General features: G+C 40.5%; 1 protein-coding gene across 10 annotated transcripts in view; it reads right to left on the reverse strand.

Annotated features, from left to right (window-relative positions):
- Positions 1-26,470, reverse strand: part of PTPRO (protein tyrosine phosphatase receptor type O) — a 220,574-nt gene that overhangs the window by 57,355 nt on the left and 136,749 nt on the right. For 9 of the 10 annotated variants that reach the window (XM_073319271.2, XM_073319239.2, XM_073319260.2 and 6 more), the window contains exons 3-10: positions 21,068-21,226; positions 18,378-18,530; positions 16,578-17,027; positions 15,555-15,716; positions 14,478-14,677; positions 12,546-12,666; positions 9,907-10,100; positions 5,654-5,765 (exon numbers count right to left, since the gene is read on the reverse strand). In XM_073319271.2, the coding sequence (XP_073175372.1) occupies positions 5,654-5,765; positions 9,907-10,100; positions 12,546-12,666; positions 14,478-14,677; positions 15,555-15,716; positions 16,578-17,027; positions 18,378-18,530; positions 21,068-21,226 (1,551 nt within the window). The other variant, XM_073319301.2, reaches the window with a different exon arrangement.

The following is a 26,470-nucleotide window of genomic DNA, read 5'->3' on the forward strand; positions in this document are numbered from 1 at the left end:
GGTTGTAATAGCAGGAAGAGCAGAAAAGGTGAGGCTTTTTCTGTAGAACATCAGGCTCAAACTGTACAGAGCAAGTAATATTATTAATATGGATACAGGAAAGGCAAAAGTGTTCAATAAATATTTCTGTTCTTTGTTTGGAAAGAAGCAGGATAATGTATTCATATCACATGACGGGGATGAAGTGCTTTCTAGTTCATTTGTAACTAATGAGGATGTTAAACTGCATTGACTAGCAGCAGACCCAAGAGTACTAAAAAGAGTTGGCTGAGAAGATCTATGGCCCACTGATGTGAATTTTTAATAAATCTTGGAATACCAAGGAAATTCCAGAAGAGTGCTAATGTTGTGCAGATATTCAAAAAGGGCACGCAGGATGACTGGGTAATTACAGACCTGTTAGCCTGACAACAATCCTGGGCAAAATAATGGAAAAGATAACACAGGATTCAAATTAATTAAGAATTAAAGGATAGGAATATAATTAATGTCAGTCAACATGGTTTTATGGAAAATAGGTCTTGTCGAACAAACCTGATTTCAATTTTTGTATGAGATTGCAGGTTTAGTTGATAAAGGTAACCACATAGCTATAACAGACAGACTTTTGTAAAGCATTTAACTTTTGTACCACGTGACATTCTGATTAAAAATTAGCAATATACAGTATCAATAAATCACACATTAAATGGATTGACTGACATCTCAAAATGTAGCTATCAATGGAGAATCGTCACTGAATGGGGGAGTTTCTAGTGGGGTTCTGCAGAGATAAGTACTAGGCCCAACCCCATTCAACATTTTCATCGATGGTTTGGAAGTAAACATACAATCACTGCTGACAAAATTTGCAGATGACACAAATACTGACAGAGCATTAAATAATGACGAAAAAGGGCAGTCAAACAGAGTGTTCTGGATTGCTTGGTAAACTGGGCCCACTCAAACAAAATGAAGTTTAATATAGCCAAATGCAAAGTTATACATCTAGGAGCATGGATGTAGGCCATACCTACCCTTGTACATACCTACGGAACAGGGCATCCTGGAAAGCTATAGCTCTGAAATGGATCTAGGGGGTCCGTGGTGGACAAACAACTCAAGATGTGTTCCCAGTGTCATGCTGTGACAAAAAGGACTCATGCAATTCTTGAATGTATACATAGGGGAGTAGAAGGTAGGGAATGATTTTACCTCTGCATATGGCATTGGTGAGACTGATGTGGAATATTGATTCTGGAATACATTTAAAAAGGACGTTGAAAAATTGAAGAGGGAGTGTACAGAAAAGAGCCACAAAAACAATGTGAGGACTGGAGAAAATGCCTTAAGTAAGAGACTTAAAGAGCTTGAGCTGTTTAGCTTATCAAAAAGAAGACCGAGTGGTGATTTGGTTACATTGTACAAGGGAGAAAATAGCAGGTACTAAAGAGCTCTTTAATCTAGTGGAGAAAGACATAACAAGAACCAATGGCTGGAAGCTAAATGCAGACAAATTGAAATGAGAGATAAGGCACACATTTTTAACAGTGAGGGTTAAACAAACTGGAACAAACTATCAAGGGAAGTGGTGGATTCTCCATTTCTTGAAGTCTTCAGATCAAGACTGGGTGCCTTTCTGGAGGATATGCTTTAGCCTAACACAAGTTATTGGGCTCAATACAGGGGTAACTTGGTGAAACGTAATGGCCTGTGGTTATACAGAAGATGATCTAATGACTCCTTCTGGCCTTAAATGCTCTGAATCTATGAACTCTATGAAAATTCTTGATTTTGAAAAGCATCTAACTCAAGGGAGAGAGTATGCAAGAGGTCTATTCATTTGTTTCAGATTGTGTCCATGTCTACTAGATAAAAACTTTATCCATTTCTCCACTGAAGGCACTGGCAGGTTTTCCTTGTCATCAGTGACAGCTGGACATGGCCCTATAGCAGATGAAAATTTGTAGTAACCCTTCCATGGCTCAGTTTTGTTGCATCTTCTGAAAACACCATATTGAAGAGTCCGGGCCCCACTGGGGCACTTGCACTTTAAAATGCTGTCCTTGAAGCACAGAACAAAGGTGCGGAGAGACATATTTCTTCTCTAGTGCTTGGCTGAGTATATTATGTAGCAACCAAATGGTTAAAAAGTGACTTCATTACACTGACACAGAAAATGGATGAGAAACGTTGCCAAAGAGTATTCACAGGACTCTGGCAGTCACTATTAATTTTACAAGTCATATGCCAAAAAAATCATTGACAATAGAGCTCATAGAAGTGAGAGCAGATGTTGCAGGATGGGATTTTGCCATTGACTTCAGTGCAGCCAGGATTCAGTGATTATTTTTCTCCGACAGCTAAATCAGGCCTATCTATATTAAATCCCCTACAAACGGTGCTCACTGAGCTGCCGCTGCAGCACCATCTCCACAACTCTCCCACCTAATCTCCAGACCAAGCAGAAGTGCCTGAACAGTCCAGTGTTTCCACTGGAGGGAGTGAATGGAAAATAGGTGGGCTGATTTTAATGACAAATTGTTACTGCTCTTAGCCCACCTAGGAGAAAATGGGTTCTATTCTATCTTGTGCAGGATCAGAATTATTCACTGCTTTCCCATCAGTTACACATGTGCACTTGCTCTACACAATGGCACTCTCCAGTATGTGCAGAGGACATCATTTTGCTCTACAAAATGGCATCCTCCATGTGGGGTGACCTCATGTGCACTGTATGTGTGAGGTCAACCCAGATGGAGAATGCCATTTTGTAGAGCAAAATGGGGTCTTCCATGTGGCATGACCTTGCAAAAGCTCCAGAACACAGAGTTCTGGTGCATTCTAGCTCCACTACACCACTGCACAGGAATCCCAAAGTGCTTGTCCCTTCAATGTCCTCTCTCAGACTGATCCAATCAGTACTGTGTTCCTGGTGCTATTTATTTATTGTTACATTGCTTTCAGAGTATTTTACACTACTCTCCAAATGTTAAATTCTCACTGAAGAATGCATTGCGGATTTCAAAATGTCACACGACTGCACACTGCAGAAGTTGTTTGAGAAAGCCAGAGGTTTGGGTGTTGAGGTAGGGATCATTTGGGGCTTTTGGCATCCAGGAAGCTGCGGGAAATGGGATTTGTTTTCAGTATCCAGTAGGCAGTGGAGATTTTTTTATCATGGGGAGAAAATGCATATTTTCCTTCCCTTCTCATTGTGTGAAAAGTTGATTTTGATGTGGTTTTAAATTTTGGAGGGGGAAAAAGGGCATTTCCTCATTTCCCACCACCACATCACTTGACAGTAGCTAGATAATTAGAGCTGGTCAGAAATTTATTTTCTCTTTCTGAAAAAAATGTTGCCGATTTTTCCTCCCCCTTCAACATTTTCTAAAGGAAATATTTTGTTGGTTTCTGACAAACACCCAAAAGGAAAGCAGACATTTTCCATGAAAATTTTTGGTGTGTCAAAAATCCAATTTCCCCAGTTTTCAATTGGCCCTATGGATGGCCCACTGCTCCCCACCTTCAATATCTGCCATTGCATCCAAAAATGACAAATGAACACATTAGCTTGATTTTTCTGCTAAATTGAACTGACAGGTGTTAACAGTGGAGTATCAAACCATATTATTTCACTTCTGATCCTTTTAGTAGAAACATCAATCTAACGTGCTTGTTGTTGTTGGAGACAGTAGCAGGTACTGGCTCAGGGTATTGCAAGTCCCCGAAAGTAATTCAGTTTTGCTTCTGCCATAATATAATTTTTAATGCAGAGGAACATTATCTTATTAATTATTATTTGTATTGTGGTAGCGTGTTGAGGCCCCAACACATATCAGGGCCCCATCATGCTTTACCATGTACGCACAAATAGTAAAATATGCTCCTTGCACTGAAAGGCTCACAATCTAAATAGACAAGACAGAATAAGGGTGGCAGCAGAAAAGAGAGGCACTGAGGGGTCCCGTGATTTGTCACACTACAGGTCAGTGGCAGGGGCATGAACAGAACCCAGGTCAATTGACTCCTTAGTTATTAGGCTAAAGATTTGTCAGAGCACTGGTCCATCCATTTCAATATTTTGGAAGCAAGATATTGGAACAGATGGACCAATGGACCATCCACTCCCATATCCTGCTTCAAAAAGTAATCATTAACTGAAGCTCTGGGGACGGCAGCCTCCTTCTCCTTTATCTTTGATTCACCTGGCCAGTTATGTATTGCTGCACAGGTGGTCTGCAAACACTGTCTGAGCTTGTATAATTATTATTAAGCATCCTAAAATTACACAACCCTTTTTTGAAATCCATCCACAGTATTTTATTGGCTTTTTTTAATCTGGAACAACTTTTTAAACCTATTTCTGGGGTGGGGGGTACATAGTGTTCCCAAAGGCAATATATGTTTACTTCCATCTTCAACCCTGAAAGTGTTACCGATATGGGGATCGCCTTGTCAATAGGAGTTTATGGTGCTCAGCCTCTCCAGGAGTTGCTCACCATCTTGCAAAATTGAACCCCAAGAATCTGAGTGGGGAGTGAAGGGGCATCAACCTCACTCAATGACCCACTGGGAGATAATGAAGCCAGCTGAAGACCTGGCTGTATGTGATTTGCCCAAGGTCACAGAGGTAGCCCCTCAAGTGTCAGTCCGGTGCCTTGACCCCAAGACTATCCTCCCCCCGACCCATCCCCTTGCAATGAACAGAGGTAACACTTACCAGCAAAGACCAACGGGGAGTGTGAAAAAATTGTAGCACAAAACATGGCCAGCCTCATTTTGCACTAAAATAAACAGCCCTACAGCATGTTAACTATTTATGCTGCAATAAATGTCAGAACAATTGAATGTGTGTGAACTGTGGGGTGTAGACTTAGATACCGTGAAGGGGAAAGAGATGGGGAGAAAAAAGAAGGACTTGGAAGGGTAAAAATATAGGGAAAAATATACTTTGTTTAGTTTTAGGTCCCATAGTAACTGAAATACATAAAATTTACAAAAGCTCCCTTAGCTGCTCTATAATAATATAGCTCCCAGCTGAAGTATAATCCAGAATTAGAACAATCCTTTGTCTTGGCTGAATAGGCAAGTTGTGTGGGCCTCTGACATGTTTCCTGACTAAACTTGGTCTTTGGCTTAGGCAGAGGCCTGCTCTAGCCTGGAAACCCATAGGCTGAACAAAGCCTTTCAAGGGTGGAGCACATCTTTCAAGGTTGGGCAGGCTTATGTCTAAGCAAGGCTTCCAAGCTAATGTCAGTCAAAGGCTAAATCTTCCAATGCCAGAGCAGGCCCCTGTCAACCCAAGCTCCCAGAATAGACGGAATCTTTCAAAGCTGAGTCTTTATAACTCCTGACCCCTGCCCTCTCTTAACTCCAGCCAATCAGCAATCACTCATCACAAGAGAGCTACACAAATTCAGTAATAAAGTGGGCAAAACTAATGGTGCATGAAGGTGCAACTCCTGGGGCAGGTCAGCAATGAAATGATGTCTCTAATGAATCAAAACTACCTTCACATTTTCCCCTACCGGGCTTTACAATTAAATTCTAAAAAGCCCCTAGACAAATATTTACAGGTGAACACCATCATAATCTTTCTAGATATGTTTCCTCAGCACTCACATTTCCCCTTGCACTCCTTCCATCAACCACTTGCCATGCTGCTGCTTACCTGTTATGAAGCTGATGGTAGAACTGTCACAGCAGCTCAATTCTGGATCTCCCCAAGTCACCATGGTAACCCGAAAGTTGTAATACCAAGCGGGCAGTAGACTGGCTATTTTCTGAAAAGAGACAGCAAATGGCAAGTCACTCTTCAGTAGAGATTTTGTCAATGTAAAACATGACTGCCACTTGCTATAGAATAGATTTACTACTGCCACAATGGGTACAATGTTGCTGACTTGAGTGGAACAGTGCCCACGTAAATCTGTGGTTAATTGATCCCATTTTGAACTTTTAGATTTGTAAACTATTTTCAAAGAGAGAGAAAAAAGTAGGGCTAAATTCTGGTAGATACTTGGAAAGCAGTTTAACTCTTCACCTCTTTTTTCTCCCAGAAAGGAGTGCAATGATACATTTAAAAAGCTACAATAGCACAGACCCATATCCTGTTGCAAGACAGCTGCCATTCGTACATGCCATTCCCAGGGATCATTTGCATCCTGATCTTGTACTCGCCCTAAGGATGTGTGGCTTTACTCCAGCAAGTACACCATTGAGCACAAGGAAGCTATTTGCCTGAGTAAAGATATTCATATATGTAAGCGTTTGCAGGATCAAGGCTTTAATTTGTGCAATGGGCAACGCACAGAGACCATTTCCTAGCCATGGAAACCATATTGTGTACAAACAAACATGTGGGAGCAGGGATTTGCTCGTGTCCCAACAATCTCATTGATTTCTAGAGCTGGTCCAAAGTTTTGTGATGGAAGTTTCCTGTCAGAAAATGCTGATTAGGCAAAATCAAGGTGTTCCATGGGAACATGTGGATTTCAATGAAATTTCATTTTAAAAAAAGCAGAACTTCTTGTTTTGATTTGTTGTTTCAAATTTCATAATATAAATATTCTCTGTTTTTCTGTCATACTCTAGACAAAGGGGGAATTCAACCCAGAACATTTTTAACTACATTTTCAAAAAATCATTTTTTATCAAAGCCAAGTCAATATGTTTTTTTCAGGGGTTGTTAGTGTTGCCGCAGAGCACACGATTCTGCAATATCATAGAGGCCAGAATGGTAATGGTTATAGGGAAACTTCAGGGGCAGTCTTAGAATGGTGCATTGTGGGGCATTTCTAGTCAACCCAAAAAATCCAAAGACTTAAAAGTCTGAAAATAATGTTATAAAGTTAGTTAAGCCATAGTGCCATGCAGCCCAGTCAGAGATGGGAGTCAGCAATCACTAATTTACTATTTAACTTTGCAGTTCATCTTTAAGAAACTTTCACTTTCATTTCCACAGTACAGTGACAGCTAGGCTTGGCAGAATTCAATTTTTATTTTCTTATAATGTTGACAGACAATATCAATGTTTATTTCTACGCATTTTTTAGAATTTTAACTATTTAAATTTTCACAGTTGTGGGAAATGACACAGGGAGTCAGACAGTTATTGAATGACAGCAGACATGACGATTTAAAAAGTTAAAGCTTTAAAACACACAAATTGTCAACATCTCACGTCAAAATATACATCCTTATGTAAGCAGTGTCAGGATGAGCTCCACCCTGACATCTGGTGGTGAGGTGTGGCAAGTTGTGGAAAACAATTTCAGGGGCCGATCTCATTTGCATAGGCACACCCACCCCGTCTAGAATGAGGCCATAGCTGCCCAAGTGGTCACTTTGGCTGCTGTGGGATCCCCAGTGTCTCTGTTATTGGGGCAGGAAGAATAAATTGTTATTACCCTGATCATGGGAACTGTGCTGGGAACTGTACTTGGCCTTTTGTTATGATGGAGGGACTCACCATCACCTGAGTAGCACTCGCTAGGCAAGGGTCATGGGTTCTAAAACTCTGTGAATTGAGAGAGGCTGGGGACAAGTATTAATACTTGGTGGCATGGGCCCCCTGGTGAGGGCCTTACATACGAATTGCACTTCCTCCTCTCTTCACTGTGGAATATCAGAGCTAATTTTGATTCCATTAGGAGTCTAGTTACAGGCTGCTGAGCTCACTCTGGGCTAATGCTGCACCAGCACTGAGGCTCCCCTACTACAAGCTGAATTCACCAAAGAGCTGAACTGACTAAGAGCTGAAATCACTGAGCGTTGGGTTAAGTAGTGGGGGAGCCTGAAGATATATTGTGGAGAAGTTTGCGGGATGGCTGGAGTGCCTTGCGGACAGGCTGGTGGAGCAGTTTATAGGACGGCGGGAGCTGCTAGTGGGACGCGGAGCAGTTCGTGGGATGGCGAGAGCTGCTTGTGGGCCGCGGAGCGGAGCGGAGCTGAGCGAAGCAGTTTGTGGGGCGGCTGGTGGAGTGGAGCAGAGCGAAGGCCTATGGAGCTGTGGGGCGGTCAGCTTCAGATCATGTAAAGTGCCTCTAACCCCCGCCCCCATCTCCACCCAGATTGGGAGGTAAAGCTCTGCAGATAAATTTTTGAACTCTGGGGCTGCCCTGACAGGGACAGAGACTTTTGGGTCATTGGACTTTTGGGACTTTGGGTGATTTGGGGTTGCTGGACTCAAGAACCAAAGGGAAAGGGGCATGCCCCAATTTGCCTGGGGTGGGTTTTTTGCTCATGGGTTGTGTTATGAATCCTGTTGGTGGTGTTTCCCCAACATAATGCCACATTGTTTCTCTCTGTTATTAAAAGGCTTTTTGCTACACTCAGACTAGGTGCTTATGAGAGGGGAAGTACTGCCTCTTGGAGGCGCCCAGAGGGGGTGGTATATATTTGTCCCAGGTCACCGGTGGGGGCTCGAGCTGGTTTGCATTGTGTTATTGGAATGGATCCCCTAGATATTGAACCCGGCCCTTGTTGCTGCCAACTCTGATGGGCAGAAGGGTTACACTTACATCAAAGCAATAAGTTCTTAAGTAGCATTCTTCTTACTTTGCTTATCTGTAAATTTAAATGATTGTTGATGGAAATATTTTTTCATTGTTTTGTGTGTGTTTGGTGAAATTGACATTTACCAATACAAATCTAATCCTTCCAAGCAAAGATTTAAATCAAGATAAAGGACTTCTAACTCCTCGTCTCTGCATGTACTTCCCATCAATATAAACTAGAATTGCACACAACAGTGAACAATATTACTTGTCATCAACCATCTTGACTTCTGAAGCTTCCTATTAAATGTCATTATTTCTAAGATCTCTTGGGTTTTACTCTAATTCTGCTGCATCATGATAATGACAAATTAATTACTCATTGAATAGTTTATTTTGCGTTCTCATTTCCTTAGAGTTTTATATTTTAAATTTACAGTTGCATGCTCAATTCCAATTAAACCAGTGTTATTATAATGACTACATGACTGGTGCTATGCATGAGTCACAAATCATTGTAGTTTTTAGTAGGAGCAACACCTATTGCTATCCCTGTTTTTTGCATACTCAACTTCCTGAACAATTCTCCTTTTCAGCAGAAATTGTCTATGGTTTTTCTCAGTCCAAAGGTCAAGTTTTAACAAAATCTATCCATCCCCTCTTGACAGCTCGAAAAGCGTGTGTGTGTGTGTATGTGGCAGGGAGGGGGCTGAGGGGATGAAGTGTACACTTCTGCTGAAAGTCCTCAATCTTGCAAAGTCTTATGCATATGCTTAAGCACATTTACAGGTTCAGGGCCTTTAAGTCTCTTTTGGCATGCACATAACTCAAAAACTAAATATTCCAGATGGCTCACTGACATTATCAATGTCAGTTATGTAGATGGGGCTTTATGCTATTTCCTCATGGAGATGCTACAGTTGCAAAAGTTTTTGACCACACAAGTGTGGAAGTGCACAGTAAATTTAGTGGGGAGTGGTTAATGTTTTAATTCTGTTGGGTCAAATCCTCTCACCTTGAACACAGCCCTAGCAAATGAACTTTGCACAGGGAAGTCCTGCAAGGACTGAGGCTGGGAAGGAATCCTCCCTGAAATCTTGGAACACCAAACACCCATGGGCGAGAGTGCCATGTATAACCACTGAACCCACCCACGCTCCAGTGGAGGGAAAGTCCATCTACTATCCCCTTCCTAAACATCCAATTAATAATTTGCACATGCATTAACTTTACCATGGTATTCTGGTATTCCCTGGGGAAAATCTCTCTCTAATATCATGGTAAACCTCTATCGCATGCAAAAACGTCCAGGGTTTAATAGAATCTGATGTGTCTGCTGGTCAGTGGGCAAAAGCTGAAAGAAACATTACCAGGAGCAAGCACCATATGTGCAGGTGTGGGAGATAATCCGTAATGGTTACTTTACCACTGATGCAGTTAAGGAGACAGTAGCTGCAATTTCATAGTAGGTCGTCCACTCAGAGGTCATCATTGATGGGTTGAAGTAAAACATTTCTACAACATATTTCCTGAACACCCCAAGGTAAGGCCTGTTCCAACTGAGAATCACAGCTGTAGGTCCCAAAGGATAAAGCATCAAATCCTTTATTCCAGTGGGTACTATAAAACAAGAAAGTGGGGTTATTCACATTATCATTAGCAACTACACACATTTTCAGAGTTAGTTTTCTCTCCCCTTTAACCAGTTATTCATATTTTTGGTCCATTCTGGCAATAATTACTCCTGTGCATATGCCTAACAGCTTGCTTGGGACTCCACACAGAAGTAACAAGTTGTAGCATTAGTCCCTCAATTCTTATAGGTCTAAACTTTCAAAAATGACTACAGATTTTGGGTTCTTCCATTTTGGGGTGCTCAACTGAGATGACTTGAAGAGGTCTGATTTTCAAAGGAGGGTGCTCAGAACTTTTTTGAAAATCAGGATCCTTTAAGGTGTCCCAGTGTAGGTAGTCAAAAACTGAGGCATTAAAAATCACGATACTTGTGAAAGCGTTGACAATAAGAACGAATACTTTCATGTCTATTCAACCGTCCATGGAAAATATCCGAAAGTGCTTTACAAGCATTAGTTAAGACTCAGAACGCAAGTGTTATTATCTCTGTTTCATAGACGGTGAAACTGAAATAGAGAGAGGTCAAGTGATTTGAACAAATCTCTCACACAGCCAGACTCTGCAACCTTTATTCATTCTGGAAAGCACTTAGATGTGTACTTCAATGGGACTATCTGCTTAAGTAGGTATTCCTCAACATGAGTAAAGGTTGCAGAGTCTAATCCACTCTGTGTAGGTGCCAGAGCAAAGAATAAAACCCAGAATGCCCGAATGCAATAGAGCACACAAAATCAACCATTCCCTTATAAATCTATCCTTTCAGCACCTTCTCAGAATCTGTTGATATCTTTCTAATGAAACTATGACACTGAGGAGGAAGAGGAGAACTACTTTTAGTAAGTGTTATTTCTCTTATTTTTGCTTCAGCCTTAACCACCACCAATAATTTCATCAAACCAAACCTTTTAAATAGGAATTTGAATGATGAATTTGCCCTTGTTTGCCTGTGCTGTAACCAAGGGAAAATTCACAGTCACAGGCTGTTGTTTGAGTCCATGACATGTCTAATTTTGTTACAAAATCCAGATAAGATGATATACCTAGAAATGGCCTTTGGGCAAGAACTTTACATGTGTGGGAGCTATGCATGGGTTCAGGACTTAGAGAGGGTTACCTCCTCTTCTTCTTTTTTTTTTTTGGTTTAGCTTTTCAAGTAAAAGCAGAAATTTGAAAATGTTTCAAGTCTTTACAGCTAGTGAAAAAAACTCTGGCAGCCCAAATATTTGTGAAAAACATGGGAAATCTGTAAAATTTGCCCAATATTTGATATTTCACAGAAGTTGGACACAAGCTGTCTCTAATGACCTCCCCAAACTCCCCCCCCCCCCGTTCTATTAAAAATACCTTCCTCACCAATTTATAGACTACTTATCTGGACATATTGCCTTAGACCCAGATCCTGCAATTGGCAGTGTGTAAGCAGACTGCTTGGACTTTGTGGGGCTCTGGGCAGGTCTTATTTAGTTAATTTTGTCATTTTCTCTTTTTCCTTCCATCATGGACAGTGCGTAGTGGTGTGGAGAAGAAACAAGAAGTGCTAATTGCTAGTCACCTGCTTTCTTTCAAGGCACATGACAAGCCAGTGACAGAACCAGGAAAAAAAAGCAGGTCTCCTGAATCTCAGTCCAGTGTCTTAGCCACGGTGGCACACTGCATCCCACGAGGGGCATTTGCTCAGAAAACCTGTTAGTTTAAAGTTGGGTTCCTAAATCTATGTACAAATTAATGGCTTAATTTCAAAAGTGCTGAACTACTCTCAGCTCCCGCTGAAGACATTGACTCTCATGGGTGCTCTGCACTTCTAAAAGTTACACTATTTATTTAGGTGCCTAAGCATAAATATAGGTCTCTAACTTCAGGCCCCTTCATTTCTCAATCTTAGACATAACTCCTTGTATGCTGGAGTGAAAGCCTAATCCTATAACAGGCGGTGTCACTCCTTTTACTGAAGACACCTTCAGATACCTCATGCACTTCTTCCCATCCTCAGTAATGGAGTTAAACAACACATGAAAAATAATCTCTTTTAACCACCAACATGGCAAGCATACCCAGCAAAATATGCTAAACTTCTGAACAGGCTCTGAATGCATCTACACTGAGGCTGAAGGTATAACTTCAAGCTGGGGTAGATGTATCTGTGCTAACTTGGATCAAGCTAGCATGCTAAAAATAGCAGTGCAGCCACCATGCACAGGTGGTGGGATGGGCTAACTGTCCCAAGTACAGTCCCATCTGGAGTGACTAGTCTGTCCCGTCGCCTGTGCCGACTGGTATTGTCAGCATGCTAGCCTGACAAGAACTAGCGTGGGTATGTCTACCCGAACGGGAAATTACACCTCCGGCTCCAGTGGAGGAACACCTCAAGAGATCTAATAGATAAGCTGTTCAAAACAAAAAGTCAGTTTGAATAGTAGACGCATGGGTTACCAATGGCAAATGTAACAGGATCAGAAGGAGGTCCAACCAATGGGCCTTTACGTAAATAAATCACAACCTGGTACTGGGCACCGGGAACAAGATTTTCAATGATGCTGTTGCTTGAATTCACCTATCAGAAGGGGAACAAATAAGACACAAAGTATTCATTTGGTGAGTAAGAAAGAAAAAAGGAGGGCTGCAATAGTACTCCCCTCACTGCATTTCAGCAGCAAAAGACATGATTCTGAACCTACTGCAGTCAATGGCGAAATGTTGATTATTTTAGTGAAAACAGGATGGCCAAATGCTGAGATGGGAATTGTGACTGCTCAGCCCATTGAGCTCACTCCTGATTTGTCACAGAGAATTACCTCAGTATAAGGTCAGTCATGACAACAAGAAGCCATTTACATTGTGTATATTGTATGGTAATGAGACTAGAGCACCAGATTCCTCTCGGGTGTAACTTTGTGTTTACATACTGTGGTTTCAATAAACATCTGGGATTACTTTGTGGCCATCTAATTCATCTGCAGCTATGTGAGCTAAAGGCAATATTAGAATAGTATTCTAACCTCATGAGAGTCAGGGTGTCAGTTGATTGCTTGGGTCAGAAGGGAATTACCCTCTCCTGCCCCTCAAGTACAGCAAATTAGCTAGGGGCCTTATGGATTCCTCCCCTGCATTTTGAAGCATCTGGTACTGAAGAATCGCCATAAAAGCCTCAGCTCTGAAGCATCAGGTACTGGCCAGTGCCAGAGGCAGGATGCTGTCTAGATGGTGGAGTCAGTCCAATCCAGTATGACAAATCTTATATTCTGAAGAGTCAGTAAATGTACAGAGCAGCCTTGGGAAAAGTATCTTTTACTACATCTTTTCAGTGAATTGGGGAAAGATGTTTTTTCAGCAACAATCTTAGTGCAATTGCTAACAATTTGTATTACCAGCATGAAATTGCATAAGCAGCTGTCAGCATGAAGAATGTTTTATTACTATGCATGTGGAGATGCTAGTGCAACTGTCAATCTAGGGAGCTCCTTTAGGAAGGTATGATACATTTTATTTATAGACAAAGGGAGAAGGAATGGATGAACTCTGTACCAAGTCTTACTTCTTTCTGCTTGCCAGGGAGTATCCAAACAAACGGCCATCAATAATAGAGGCAGGAGAACCTGTCTGAGTTCTGGTTAGAGGTTGGCAAACGTTCAATGAAAATAATTTAAAAAGCAATACAAATACTTTTCAAGCAAATTCTCAGTTTTTATTCAAATAAATGGTCATGAATACATTTTTTGCAGTGCTCATGAAACTGTCATTCAGGCCCACATTCTAACCACAAAGTTCAATTAACCCAAACCAGAACATCTTCCTCTATTCTACCTCAAGGTTTTTTGTCATCACATCATAAACCACTTCTGGTTAACCTGAACCCACAGAAGTCTGAATTTGTACTGGCTGGGATGCAGCTAGAACATGGGCAGTTTGGATTATTTGTACTTGCACCCTTTACTCAGACCTGTCACTACAATGGCCTGAATTGAAACCTCAGAGCCCATCATCCTCAACTTTGGGGACATTTAGAGCTAGATATTATTCTACATGAAAACTTTAGCCCCAGTTTAAGAAAAAAAGTATGCACGTGCTTAAAGTTAAATATACACTGAAATGCTTTCATGAATAGGAATGGACTTCAGCACATGCTTAAAGTGTTTTAATGAATCAGGGCCTTATGGATGGTGTCTTATCTCTGCTTAGACTTGTGTCACTGCAGTGGTGTGGATTATTATTGCAATAATGTTCATAAGTGTATAACATTGCTTGTGGACTGATGGATAAAACTTCGCTTCTTACACAACCCAGTGAGCAACATTATAATGAGGGTTACTGAATGTGTTTCTTTTTCTTACTGTATTTGAGGAGTCTATATTTTCTGCCCTTTACCTCGGTGCAATAATGCTTTTCAAGTCTTTGACTCTGCTTTTGCTTCTGGCAGGTCAGTGACACAACAGACACTATCGTGTTGTTGCTGCTGCTGTCTTGCGAAGACGTCCAGGACATTAAGGCAGTGGTAGAACTTAGCACAGTCACACTCACATGCTGGGGCTTTTCTGTCAGTTCTTCAATCCATTCCCCTGTCGGACCTAAAAAACATTTCCAGAGAAGAACACATAAGACAGGCCACATGCCTGGCTTTACCCTGTGCATTTAGAGTGCCTGCATTTGCGTCTTTTAAAACATTCTGCTGTTAATAGTTAATTTCATGCTAGTGAAAGGTGCTGAAATGACAGCCCTTTACACCGACAGACCCAGGACAGAACTGACAACAGCAGAAAGAGCTCCCCACACTGCCCCACCCGTAAGACTCACTGCTATAGTACAATGTAGTTTGGTCTCCAAGCCCAATCAGCTCTTGGTCTCTGCTGCTGAGATGGCCCATTAGTGCCAATAGCAACAGTCTGAGCGTGTATTCCGCTCCCCGACTTCTGTACATTTCACAACACAAAGACCAATTAGCCAGATAAAGGGAGAGGGAGGGGTAATTTCTCCCCACGTGCTTCCTGTGGATACCTCAGTCTTGGCAGGCCACCAGAAAGGTTTACAAAATCCACCTAGAATACTGAGAGTCTTGAGTCTTTTGGGATTTGATAGGACAAGCAAAGAGCACCTAATAAATCTCTGTGCCGTCTTAAAGGCTTTCAAAGCAAACTGAAAACAGCATTTGTTCCTAGATGTACACATCTATATGTGTTTTAATACAGTACAGTTAAATGTAAATGTGTATTTCCAGGAACAAAGAATATAGGTCATACTTACAGGATAGGGAAGCAATGACTCTGAAAAACATTTGGGGCTCATGGTGGGTAATCAGCTGAAGATGAGCTCCTAGTGTGATGTTGGGGGCCAAAAGAGCTAAAGCGACCCTGGGATGCATAAATAGGGCAATCTGGTTTCATTTATCACACCTTATACACTGTTAAAGATACACTGTATGGGTGAAATCATCACTTAGATACTTACTGATGTAAAAACTAAGCGTTTTGGCTGATTGACTTCTCCGAATTTCACAAGATCCAGAGGAACTAAAGGTTGTCACAGATAACTTATATTTCCCCGGTTCTTTCAGTTCAGCAATAAATTCGTGAGTATCCTCACCTACCGTCAAAAATTCTGTGGAGTTCTCTAAATCAGGGAAGAAGAAGAAGAAGAAGAAGAAAAAGAAAGTGCGAATTAACTGAAATTTGAGAGGGCTCTGGCTACTGAGGAACTGATTTGTATTGGATATGCTAATGCTGCCTCTACTGCAGGATGAAAAGGTATTGAAGAGATCTGGATTTATGCAGGTAGTTTTATTCCCTTGCTGTCAGCCCAAGAATAATTAATGACCGAGGCTCATGTATAGGTGTAAAGTAATAATAGACCATGGTCAAAATTTCATTCAGTAACACTGATGATAAAGTAAGATTGTCGTGACCATGAAACACTTGAAAGTGAAAAACAATGTAGAAGAAGAAGAAGAAGAAGAAGAAGAAAAGGGTTTGCTATGTTTTCTTCTCTCCCCTTATTTTTCTGAAAAATTTCCTTTCCCCAAACAGCAGAAAGTTGAGGAAAACTGGTTGTCATAAAGGGCCAGTTGAAAAATCATCTGGAGAAGTGGATGAAAAATCTCTAGCACAGGTTACCTCACCATTGCTTTATGATGCATTAAAGGCCCTCCCCCATACCCCACCAACCACCCCCTAAACACCCTACAGAACATGTTTTCCAGCTTTCCATTTAGAGACACTTTTGCCTGAAGAGAGAGAAAGGTAGGCTCTCTTTTACTGCAGGTTCCATAGGGAAACTTCTCCAAAGGCAGGGACAGCTGACCAGAAACAAGAAAACCATGTATTACACAACTAATGCATATTCTTATGTCCATCCCCGTTTTGCAGACACACAAAATCTGAATGAAAATACTTAAGGTTTGCTATCCCCTAATTATTCTGAGGAGAAGAATTCACCACTAGGAATGATATAAAAAAGGCCTGGGTTTTACTTTACCTTCTCTTTCAATGTTAATATGGAATCCATCAAATGCCGTGGGTGGTTTTGGTGGCAACCAGCTTAGCACCATTTGCACAGGAAGGAAAGAGGGAGGTTCTGATGCAAGTTTCCCTGACATGCTGGCTGTACTGGTGTTCTCATATTCACTGGGAACTGCATTGACAAACTCATCTTCACTCTCTGGCGATTCATCTTCATTAGTCCACCAGTATGGTTGGGATGTAGTTGTGTAATCAGTGCTGTTATAGTGGTAATCAGGCCATGAATAAGAGGTGTTTGCTGAGGGAATTTCAGTTGGATCATTAGAAAAATGGGTAAGTTTCTCTTGCCCTATTACATCCTGTAGTCCCATGAATGATTCTTCTGGGAAATTCCCACTGTGTTCCTCCCAGGTATTCTTGTTCATCTGTACAATTTGGACAGAAATATTTCGAGGTGGGTAGGGAACTAGAAGAAAAAAGATTTTAAAAAAACAACCAATAGGTATGTTTAATATATTCCTACAGCGGTTAGTTAATTCTTCATGGAAATTAGCATGTCTAGTTTACAGCAAGAGAAAATACACAATATTTTGTTCTTTCTATTGTTCTTTCTATTAAGATTCTTTTCTTGCTTATACAGGTGTAAGCCAAGACTAACTCCTTATGGGTAAAACAAACGTAAACTGAGAGAATAATCAGGGCTAGAATGTACAGGAGTGTAATAGTGTAGATTTGGGGACAATGTAATAAATTTACTCACGAGTAGCCCAACTAAGTTGCTCTGATGTGAGAACATGAGTAAAAATAATCAAGTGCTTGTTTGTAAATTGGGCTCTTTGTTTCTTTCATTGTACCTTTTAAATCCTCTTGTGCATGGAAAATTATTTTTGTGGAACTGTGAAAGTGTTGAGAAATACTGAAAAAATATCTTAATACACAGCACATCAACTCAGGATGTAAAATGTCATCCTGATCACTATATGGCTTTTCCCTCAATTTTAGCAGCCAGCTTTGTGCAAACATCTAGAATAAAGTTAACGCTTTATATCAAGGGAAAGCTTGATCTTAAAATTTCAGATGATACAGCATGGGTTTCTAACTGGAGAATTTTGTACAATAACTACTGTAACAGACTGCAGCCACATTCAGTACCTTTGTAGACTGTACTGTATTAAATTTATGAATGTTCTGTGTAACATTGTGGGCTAGGAATTGTATTTAGCTCCATGGGAGAAGGATTACTGCAGTTCATCCAGGAACTGAAAAACAGTGGGGAGTGATTACTGCAATCCCTGAGATTGTAAACAGCTCCAGAGAAATGCTACCTCTAGGATGGTTGGCATATACTAGTTCCAACAGGAACGAAAGGCCTAAGGGGAACAAAGAAAGGGCGTTTGGTGTAAAAAGCTGAGTTTAAACAGACTAATGGCCTTCTCTTTCTGATCCAGCCAACGGACATAACCTTTGGTCCCAGTAGGGGCCCCAACACTTGCTGAAATGTTGGAAGGACTTTGGCCTGTCAGAGCCCCCATAGGATTGATGGCCAATTTCTGGTCCGTTTGTTACCTGTTATATGTTTTCTCTTTATTCCTTTACTCTTAAATAAATATATTCTGCTGTGGAAAGAGGTGTGTGGTAATTTGTAACTGCTGGCAAATTGCTTCTTATCCCTGGAGAGAAAGCCTAGAATATCTTGTTTTAGGCAGTACGTACTTTTTATAAGCAAATGTTCATCATGGAAACACTGAGACATTACTCCTTGCACTGTGTTGCATGTAGACATGCTGTCAATGGTATATAAACACATTTTCTTCACCTGTTCTGTGCTGTTTGGGTTCATGCCTGACACCACTATATTCTACTAGCGTGCTTTTGTTGAATGTTGCTTCTGACACCAACTGAAATGTGATGTTGCTGTAGCATATTCCTGGCAGCCAGTGATTGAAAACTGTTTTACCTTTAAAGAAATCTGTAGAAGGGAAAAAAACACACAAACAAAAAACCAACAACCCAACATACATCAAATGTTCACTTTCAGATAACATGGTGGCACACTTTAAATGAGCAATGTTTTGGATATTTAACATAGGTTAGCCCAGTTTAAGTGATAAAATGCCAATAATTGAGTTTGCCAGTGTTTTTCCTGATTGTCAAAGGTACTTAGATGCAAAAAGCAGCAAAATAAACATGAACGATTTTCCTGGGAAAGATCATTGCAACTGGCAACCCTATTCAACATGACAGTAGCATATAAAAAAACAGCTAATAAAAAGAAAAAAAGCTTCCAAACCCCTGTAACAACTGCATACAAGAGTTCGCTGGTCTTCTAGTGAATTAAGACATCATGTTCAGAATAAGATAGTCAATGGACAACTTTCATTGTACACATAGCAGAAATGGGCCCAGTTTGTAATGCCGAGATCTGGGTTAATCTCTAACATTAATGCATGTGGGAGTGAGGGGAAATTCGGGCTATTTCAGGGGAGGGGAGTGGACTTTGTGGCTGATTAATGCCTGCCTCAAATAAACAAACAAAAAGCCAGGGTGCATTTATTTATTTATAGCAGCTGTACAGCCATGAAGTCAACCATTGGTTGAGGCTGACAAATATTGCTGTCAATTTCACTACTCCCCCCACCCCTTGGAACAGCAGTGCATGGCAACTCTTATGTAGTGACTTTATGTATTATGCATCCAATAAAATTCATTTGCTTGTTAGGGCAATTCTGTTGGCTATTGTGCAATTCTGAGCAAATAAGGTATCTACAGTATTAACCCTTTGGGTACTGTGTGTGTATATATCCAGATCCTTTTGTCACTTTTCAGAGTTATTCTCACAGGACAAGCTCATTCGCATCGGATACTATAGACTCTACTGAATTCAGTGGGAGTATCTTCAGATTTAAACCAGCATAACTGAAGGTAGAATATGATCGGATTCATTGTCATCACATTGCCATGGAATGTTAGGGGTGATTACGTTTTCCCAACCCAAAATACTTTCAGGATAACATTCAGTAAATTGCAGCTGATTCTGCAAAGCTGGCTGAAAACTCAGTGAAACAAATCTTTTTTTTTTTACCAACACATTCATTGGGATGGCATTTCCCCTTTAGGAGAAGAGTCTAAGCCTGGAAAATTTCAGCCCACAAGGTGAATATTTCAGAAACTTATGAATGAGTGGAGACAAAAATCTTATCATGGAAACGGTTTAGCAGCAACTGTAGCTGTTGCTGCCAAGCATTCACTTATCACGGAAACAGACCGAGCTGTGGTATGGATTGTGGGAACAGACACCAAACTTGCCTAACAGGTTAAGGGAGAAAATGAAGAATACTTTTCCATTTGAAACCTGAAGAAGAGTTTATGTGCTCTGTCATGAGAATATAATTTCCTGAGCTGTGATGTACAGTAGAACCTCAGAGTTATGAACGGACCAGTCAACCACACACCTCACTGGGAACCGGAAGTACACACTTAGGCAGCAACAGAGACCGCCCCCCACCCCCAAAGCAAATACAGTACAATATCCTGTTAAATGTAAACTATTTTAAAAAAATAAAGGGAAAGCAGCATTTTCCTTCTGCACAGTAAAGTTTCAAAGCTGTATTAACTGAGTGTTCAGTTGTAAACTTGGGAAAGAACCACCATAACGGTTTGTTCAGCGTGACGAACAACCTCCATTCCCGAGGTGTTCGTCACCCTGAGGTTCTACGGCAGCTGCGGCCCTCACACCAGCAGTCTGCTTGTGTAGGAAGCACGAGAGGTCTTCAGTCAGTACCATTGTTTTACATTTCTTTGTCAATCACCTGTTATCTCATTTTAAGCCCTTCTGAGGCAATAAGTCGTTCCAATGTTACAATTCATAACATTAATACCTGCTACAGTTAACTGTTCAAGCAACAAATCTTTGGTCTTGGGCACTCGGGGTGAAATCCTGGCTTTTGACCTTGACATCAATATGGCCAGAATTTCACCCTATATCTCCACATGAGTTCTATAAACTAGATTGTAGCTCTTCTTCTTTCTGACTTTTTGGCTACGAAACAGCACTAAAAGAAGAGATTAGAACATGTTTTAGATTCCAGTGAACACGTCTACTTTGAGATGTCATAAATTGGGAACCCCTTGCCCAATTAATTTCAGTTTGGATGGGAAAATTCTATCCTATCCTCAGTGTTCATGTTCCAGTACTGAGGACAATATTCCTTTCTCTGTGGATATTAGAGCTAGGACAGGAATTGGCCTTAAAATTGAAGATGAGTGGCCATCTCAACTACGGAGAGGTTCCTACCTCTCTATAACATATAGGCTATTTAAATGGGTAGTTATAATAATAAATATAAATAATTAGAATCACTAATTACGTTAAATCTACAGGTCACTTGACACTCCTTTTTATTTTCCTGTAGATTCAACACCAATAATGAAGTGTCAATAGATGGTTGATACTTATATTAACCATATTTGCATTGTTTTCAATAGTTTTTTTTTTCTTCTTCCTACCTTTGTATAACATTGTTCTATAGTCTTTGCCTTCCCAATAGCTTATGTTTACTCTGGTGAAAACATTGTACTTCTCTGGATACTGAATTTCAAACAACACTCCCGTTTCTGGAGATGGTTTGTAGTCATAGATAGAAACGCTGCTTATGGGAAGAGGTTCTAAAAGACATACAAAAAAACAAGCAGAAAATGGGAAGAAAGGAACATTATTAGGCATACAAAAAAGAGAGAGAAGATTTCACTCAATTTTAATCCCCTAATAAGAAATCAAATTATCCACTTCCATATGAAATAGAAATTCTTAAGACACATTGGTTGAAATCGTGGCCTTGATGATGTCAATGGCAAACCCACCATGGACTTCACTGAGACCAGAATTTCAGTCCATGTGTCCCCAGCTCATTCACTATCCACAAAGCTTATTCCTTTCAGAGGATGAAATTCACCCCTATGCAGAGAGCCAGCAGAAAGCCTGTGCAATGTTGGTACAGCTTAAGCCCCCAAAGTGAAGCTTAAATGGGAGTTAAGTCATGCATAGTCCGTGTGCTGGCTCTCTGCATCGGATTGAATTTCTTGTCTTTATTACTTTTCCTCATAACAAAGATGGGCCCTGACTATAAAACAAACAAATAAAAACAAAAAAAGTTTTGAGGGTAGAGCAAGGTGAACAGCAGATTTTTCAGTTCGCTGGCAATTTCATAAAAAGATTGGAAAAAGTTTCAAGTCAAACCAAAAATGAAAACTTTCAGTTTTCAGCAAATTAAAAAGTTGGAAAAAATAGTTTTGGTTCAAATGAAACATTTTGCGCAACTTAAAATGAAATGTTTCATTAGGATTTTGAGCATTTTTTTAATGGTTTAAATTTTTGTAAATAAAATAAGAGGAAATTTTGGAATGAAAAGTTGTTCATAATTTTGAAAATGTCAAATTGCAAAATGTTTTAGTGTTGTTGAACCGAAATTTTTCACTGAAAAGTTTCGGTCAGAAAATTTCACTCTGTTCTCCTTTTGGATGCTTTGGGGTGCCTGATGTGGATCTGAACTTTTCAGCTCACTCCCATCTCTACAGCAAAAGAATATCAATGTAATTCCAAAGCAGGAAGTACAAGACTTTTGTATCTTCTTGTATCTAGAGCAAAAAAAATATTACTTTCTATTTTTATACGTTCTTGTTTCTATCTGTCTATTTTAGGTACTTACATCCCCACCACAGTAATATCTCGGTGTCTCATGATCTTCAGTGTGTTTATCATTGTAATACTCCTGTTATCACCCCTGTTTTACAGATGGGGAACTGACTCACCGAGAGCTTAAGTGACTTGCCTAAGGTCACACAGGAAGTCTGTGGTGGAGCACAGAATTGAACCCTAGTCTTTTTAAGTTCCAGCACTGGGCCTTCTTTTGTCTAGTCTTGTTATAAAGTAAGAAAAATGGGCCCAGATCCTCAGCTGTTTTTTACTAAAGCACAGAGATATTAAATGATTAGTCAAAGATTGCAGAGGTAGTCTGTAGTAGAGCTGGAAACTGAATCTAGATTTCCTGAGTACCAGTACAGTACCTTAACCACAAGATCATCTGTCCTCATTACTACCTTCTTCTCGATAAGCCAGTTCAAACAGATTAAAAAAACAAGCCAAGGTGGCCCACAAATAAGTTGGCATATTGGGGAGCCAACCTAGTATCCATGGCTTTCCCATGGTTTGGACAAAGTGTTTGTTGTTGAATATAAAATTGTTATGGATGAGGATGAAATGGATGGGTTTGGTAATGTGTTTGGGGTGGATAGCGGAGGCTTGTTGGTTAGCAGGCTTCCTGCTTCTGATGTACTTAAAAAACATTTTGTTATTACCTTTTGAGTTTTTGGCTAGCTGTTCTTCAAACTCCTTTTTGGCTTTTCTTATTACATTTTTACATTTAACTTGGCAGTGTTTATGCTCCTTTCTATTTACCTCACTAGGATTTTACTTCCACTTTTTAAAAGATACCTTTTTATCTCTCACTGCTTCTTTTACATGGTTGTTAAGCCACGGTGGCTCTCTTTTAGTTCTTTTACTGTGTTTTTTAATTTGGGGTATACATTTAAGTTGAGTCTCTATTATGGTGTCTTTAAAAAGTGTCCATGCAGCTTGCAGGGATTTCACTCTAGTCACTATACCTTTTAATTTCTGTTTAACTAACCTCCTCATTTTTGCATAGTTCCCCTTTCTGAAATTAAATGCCACAGTGTTGGGCTGTTGAGGTGTTCTTCCCACCACAGGAATGTTAAATGTTATTATATTATGGTCACTATTTCTAAGCAGTCCTGTTATAGTTACCTCTTGGACCAGATCCTGCGCTCCACTCAGGACTAGATCGAGAGTTGCCCCTCCCCTTGTGGATTCCTGTATCAGCTGCTCCAAGAAACAGTCATTTAAAGTATCCAGAAATTTTGTGTCTGCATTTTGTGACATGTACCCAGTCAAATGGGGATAATTGAAATCCCCCACTATTACTGAGTTCTTTATTTTGATAACCTCTCTAATCTCCCTCAGCATTTCATCGTCACTATCACTGTCCTGGTCAGGTGGTCGATAATAGATCCCAATGTTATACTCTTATTAGAGCAAGGAATTACTATCCATAGAGATTCTATGGACCATGTGGATTCATTTAAAATTTTTATTTCATTTGATTCTACATTTTCTTTCACATAGAGTGCCACTCCCCCTCTCCCCCGCACGACCTGTTCTGTCCTTCCAAAATATTTTGTACCCCGGAATGATTGTATCCCATTGATTGTCCTCACTCCACCAGGTTTCTGTGATGCCTATTATATCAAAATCCTCCTTTAACACGAGGCACTCTAATTCACCCACCTTATCATTTAGACTTCTAGCATTTGTGTACAAGCACTTTAAAAACGTGTCACTGTTTATTTGTCTGTCCTTTTGTGATGTGTCAGATTCTTTATATGAATGTTTCTCGTCTGATCTGGCCCATACTTTATCTTCTTCCATCCTCTCCTCCTGACCAAAACCTAGAGAATCTCTATCAATAGACTCTCCTCCAAGAGAACTCTCTGTCTGATCCACGTGCGCCTCTGCAGCAATCTGCTTTCCCCCATCTCTTAGTTTAAAAACTGCTCTGCAACCTTTTTAATGTTAAGTGCCAGCAGTCTGGATCCACTTTGGTTTAGGTGGAGCCCATCCTTCCCGTATAGGCTCCCCCATCCCAAAAGTTCCTCAGTTCCTAATAAATCTAAACCCTCCTCTCTACACCAGCGTCTCATCCACACATTGAGACTCTGAAGTTCTGCCTGCCTACCTGGCCCTGCGCATGGAACTGAAAGCATTTCTGAGAATGCCACCATAGAGGTCTTGGATTTCAGTCTCTTTCCTAGTAGCCTAAATTTAGCCTCCAGGATGTCTCTCCTACCCTTCCCTATGTCATTGGTACCTACATGTACCATGACCACCGGATCCTCCCCAGCACTACTCATAAGTCTATCTAGATGCCTCGAGAGATCCGTAACCTTCACATCAGGCAGGCAAGTCCCCATATGGTTCTCCTGGTCATCACAAACCCAGCTATCTATGGTTCTAATGATCAAATCTCCCATTACTAACACCTGCCTCTTTCTAATGATTGGAGTTCCCTGCCCCGGAGAAGTAACCTCAGTGTGAGAGGATACCCCAACATCATCTGGAAGGAGGATCCCAACTATGGGAAAGTTTCCCTCTGCTCCCGTTGATTGCACTCCTTCTCTGGGCCTTTCATCCTCCTTAACAGCGTAGGGGCTCTCTGACAGGAGGTGGTACAAATCTACAGTGTCCCGGAAAGCCTCATCAACATACCTCTCTGCCTCCCTTAGCTCCTCCAGTTCCACCACCCTGACCTCCAAAGCCCGTACATGGTCTCTGAGGGTCAGGAGCTCCTTGCACCGAATGCACACATATGCCACCCAGCCACAGGGCAGGTAATCATATATGCTACACCGAGTGCAATGAACAGGATAGCCCCCACTCTGCTGCTGGGCTTCTGCCTGCATTCTCTCCTACAGCTACCTAGGTTAATGATAGGGTTTTTGTTTAAATCAAGAAGTTTTGATTTTTAGGTAGTCTCAGACTTCTTGATTCAGCTGGGACAGGAAGCAGAAGTCACAAAATTCTAGAAAGAAAGCAGTGAGTTTGGCATTTCTGTCCTAGTTGCAATCAGAGAATACTGGTCTTCTTGGAAAATAGAGTGAAAAATCCCATTAGATGAAACTATTTTCTACACTGAAAAGCATTGACCTATTGCAGCTAAACATCCACACATTTGAATACCTACTACTTATTCAAACTCAATTTCCAGGACTCTCAAACACCAATACATATTGTAATGTGGGGAGTCTGTGAAGAATATTGCTGACAACTCCTGATTTAATAGCCCAGAAATAGATAACAGCAAAAGCAGATCACAGAATACAAAGCCTTCCATCTTTTTTCTATTGAGTCTATTCCCATCTTTTCAACTGAAATAAGTGGCTGATTTGGTTATCCACATGGCCACAGAGTGCATATAACAGCTCTTACACATGGTAGTGCTTAAAATATCAATAACAATGTCTGAATAGTACAACTCTTAGCTACAAGCCATCTTTCACTATCATGGGTCTGCCTTGGGCTCTTTCTTCTATTATCTCATTCAGATTTTGGCCTTCCTTATTATTGTAATAATTACGGCAACTTTCTAAGTCAGTGATTGAATTATCCAGTTATTTCTTCCTAGGACAAATCAAATAAAGGGTGGAAGTTGTATTCATTTTTAATTCAAATTATTTTGGTTCCTGATGTTTTTTATTTAATTAGCCTATGATTGAATTAAGTGGAAGATGCTGTGGATTGCTGCTGTTATATTCCATTTACCTTCCTCTCTCTTTGGCTTGTGAAAGATGCTAGCACAGTAATGTGAGAACATGGAATTTAGAGAATCTCCCATCATCCTATTCCCTCTGCCACCAAGTCTCCTAATCTCAGCCAATTTCACACTCTTTGAAATTACAGGGACACTCTATAGATAAAAATAATGTTCTGTGTTTAATTTCTCATAACTTGGGTTACTAGCAGCTCCCTTGGTTATTAAAGCTTAATGAATATGTATACCTATTTTCCTTTTCATCATATGCATTTAATTTATCACACCACATGAAGAATGAAATTAGTGACTGGTCAGTTTCACTTCCCTGCTCTCTCAGCATTTAGGGCCCAATCTAGCACTCAATCTTTCCATTTACTTCAATGACCCTTAACAAATACCTAAAACAGTCCTATTAGAAAGATGCCAAAGTGCTTGGGTTTCCAACACTTCAAAGGAATATTTTAAAACAGTCTCTCTCACCCTATGCATTCCATTTGCATTTCATGTTTTTAAAAATAATAGAATA

Source organism: Lepidochelys kempii, chromosome 1 (assembly GCF_965140285.1).
Source record: "Lepidochelys kempii isolate rLepKem1 chromosome 1, rLepKem1.hap1, whole genome shotgun sequence".
NCBI lineage: Eukaryota > Metazoa > Chordata > Testudines > Cheloniidae > Lepidochelys > Lepidochelys kempii.